This window comes from Eleginops maclovinus, chromosome 13 (assembly GCF_036324505.1).
Source record: "Eleginops maclovinus isolate JMC-PN-2008 ecotype Puerto Natales chromosome 13, JC_Emac_rtc_rv5, whole genome shotgun sequence".
Taxonomy (NCBI): domain Eukaryota; kingdom Metazoa; phylum Chordata; class Actinopteri; order Perciformes; family Eleginopidae; genus Eleginops; species Eleginops maclovinus.
The window spans coordinates 11782819-11785502 of NC_086361.1; the positions used below are offsets into that span (position 1 = coordinate 11782819).

The 2684-nt window shown below is 38.0% G+C and overlaps 1 protein-coding gene across 1 annotated transcript; it reads right to left on the reverse strand.

Annotated features, from left to right (window-relative positions):
- Positions 1-587: 587 nt before the first annotated feature.
- LOC134875117 (sperm acrosome membrane-associated protein 4-like) lies at positions 588-2343 on the reverse strand. Its single transcript, XM_063899547.1, has 3 exons — positions 2142-2343; positions 1521-1631; positions 588-938 (listed from the first exon to the last, which is right to left on the reverse strand). The coding sequence occupies exons 1-3, from the start codon at positions 2191-2193 to the stop codon at positions 715-717; spliced, it is 387 nt and encodes a 128-aa protein (XP_063755617.1). The 5' UTR covers positions 2194-2343; the 3' UTR covers positions 588-714.
- Positions 2344-2684: the final 341 nt, after the last annotated feature.

Genomic DNA, 2684 nt, shown 5'->3' on the forward strand with positions numbered 1-2684 from the left:
TCTTCCTGAAGTCCACAGTTATTTATTTTGTTTTGCTGACGTTAAGTTGGAGATTATTGATGCCACACCAGTTGAGGAGTAGATGTACTTCCTCTCTGTAGGCTGAGTCATCGTCGCCACTGATGAAGCCCACCACTGTTGTGTCATCTGCGAACTTGATGATTTGATTAGAATTGTGTCTGGCACAACAATCGTGAGTCATCAGAGTGAACAGCAGAGGGCTCAACACACATCCCTGGGGGACCCCGGTGTTCATGATGGTGGTCTCTGAGGAGTTTTTGCCAACTCTTACTGTCTGTGGTCTGTCGGTAAGGAAGTCCAGTAACCAGTTGCTAAATGGGGTGCTGATGCCTATTGCGCCAAGTTTATGTCTGAATTGTGTGCAAAGCTTAATTCTGTTAGGAAGCAACTTTAGGCCCTAAAATGTGATTATTCATAGGCTATAGTTTGAAAAGGTTCCTCCCATTGTTGTGCTCAAACCTAAAACATTTAAATAAAGAGTAAAACTCTCAGCCATCTATAAATACCAACTTAAACCTTTGTGGCAGGTGAATTCAAACTTTTGAAAAGAAGAGTCTTTTTCCCGCTTTGGTTAAAGACAGTTTTTATTTAATGATGAGGACACAACATAACAAAAATTGCATGATGATGATTTTAAATGAAGTTTCATGGGTTTGAAAAGGATCTTTTGAATACACAGAAGGGAATGTAATACTACAACTGCCACAAGCCCCACAGAGAGGACAGCACAGAGGCACAGAGGGCTGCAGTCAGAGACAGCTGGATAGACGCAGCTCCGTTACACAGGTTAGTTGTGCAACACTGGAAGCTGCTGGTGTATCCTGCACCCAGTATGCTGCCAGTCACCGTCTTCCCACACAGATCCGTGTCTACACAGCCGCGGATGTGTAAGGACAACTGTCCTGTTGCATTGAACTCTGGGTGAAATGAAAACCAAAAGATGATGTCAGCAAATGAAAATCTACTTGTGCTCTCTTATGAAGTAAAGGTTGATTGTGCACTGTAATAATGTCACTATTGGCATTTAGGTTAGTTCCCTTTAAACCTCACTTTCACTAAGAAATAAAGCTTGATTGACGTCACAATATCTGAAGTACAAAATGTGTTTGTGTACAACTCTTTTTGACTGAAAAGCCAGCACTCTCTCCAAAAGTCCCATTTATTGTTGGAGCATTCACAAATTGATGCACGGATACATGCCTAAAACCTTTTGGCAGATGTTTTAGCTTTTAATATTTGTTCATGCTATTCACTTTGAGAAATGTCTTTATATGAACTCTACAATTACTTCTGTTGTCCTTGAGCTATTGTTGTTACATCTAAAGTTCCATGGCAAATGCACAAATTAAGAAAATGTGATGAAATCCAAAGCCTTGTAAACCATGTTGTCATGTAGTAATCAATATTTTGATAATAACTTATTATGTTTAGTTTTATTATTGCATGTTGTAGTTACATTTCAACCTTTATGTATACACAATTCAAAGTGTTTTCCTTACGTGCTTCCCCGCGAAAGCAGCTCTCAGTCCCGTTATTACATACAATGTCGCTTCCAAACAAACACGTCCCAAAAATACCAACAGGGCACTGACGACAGGTCAGGCATTGTGCTGTTCAATGAAAAGAAGAAGACGGCATGTAAAAATCAGTTACGCACTACGGTAACTTGCTCAGCAACATATCCTCAAAGGTTTCATATCTACACAGAGTTCAACAGTTTGTGTGCTGGATAATAGTTCCTAAACCAGCACCACATTAACAAAGTTGGTTTGTTTAATGTGTACAAAATCCAAAGTGTAAAATTACAATTTGTGCTGCAGTGACTTCCTGGAGTCATTAAACTACCATGCCAACAGACCAGTTAGTGCTGGACCAGATACTTCTACCAGAGCTGCAGTACAGTGAAATCAACTAAGACCTAATCATAAAAAGGCAATATTAATTTCTATTTGTTTAGACTATAGTTATCATTCAATTACAATGTAAGATTGTGCTTAACAAAGAAATGAAAATCACAGTTAGTTGATACAGTCAGTCAACAGTCAGTTTAAACAACATTTTTCAAATAGATAAAGGAATGAAGGCAGCAGTCATAAAACCTGTAATTATTTTCAACTCACCTGCGGCAATCATGGCACCCAGAACCATCACTGTTTTCCAAATGCTCTTCATACTTGAGGTTTAAATAAACAACAAATAGCTTTGGTGCTGAATGGTCTGAATACCTGTTTCAGTCAGGTGAGATTTGATACGTAATGAGAAGACTTTGTCAAGACTCAGAAATGGTAAAGAGCAAGAATGTGGTTCGTCTTGTTTGGGGTTCCTGCTGCTTGAAGAGGAAGTCATTTAAAACAAAAAATATTCAAACCACGTCAGTCTGAAGGAAAAACTCACATCCAATACATGAGCGTGAACAATTTTTATTATTAACTTTCAATATGCAGCAAAATGTTTCTTGCAGATAAAATATTATTTTGTAGTGGTAAATATTTCTTTTTTTATAGCTACAATATGTTATTACACTACAATTCTAAACCATAAAGACTACAACAATGGGAGTATACCACTAAAGGAGTGTGTACATAGCTTGTCAATTAAAGCTATTAATTCATGCGTGCATAGAGAAAAACACCCAGTCATGTCTAGGATTTTTTCTTGTTTCC

Coding starts and splice junctions, on each gene's coding strand:
- LOC134875117 (XM_063899547.1), bottom strand. CDS start 2,193: ATGAAGAGCATTTGGAAAACAGTGATGGTTCTGGGTGCCATGATTGCC. Junction 1,632..2,141: donor GGGTGCCATGATTGCCGCAG/GTGAGTTGAAAA, acceptor TTCATTGAACAG/CACAATGCCTGACCTGTCGT. Junction 939..1,520: donor CTGCTTTCGCGGGGAAGCAC/GTAAGGAAAACA, acceptor CATTTCACCCAG/AGTTCAATGCAACAGGACAG.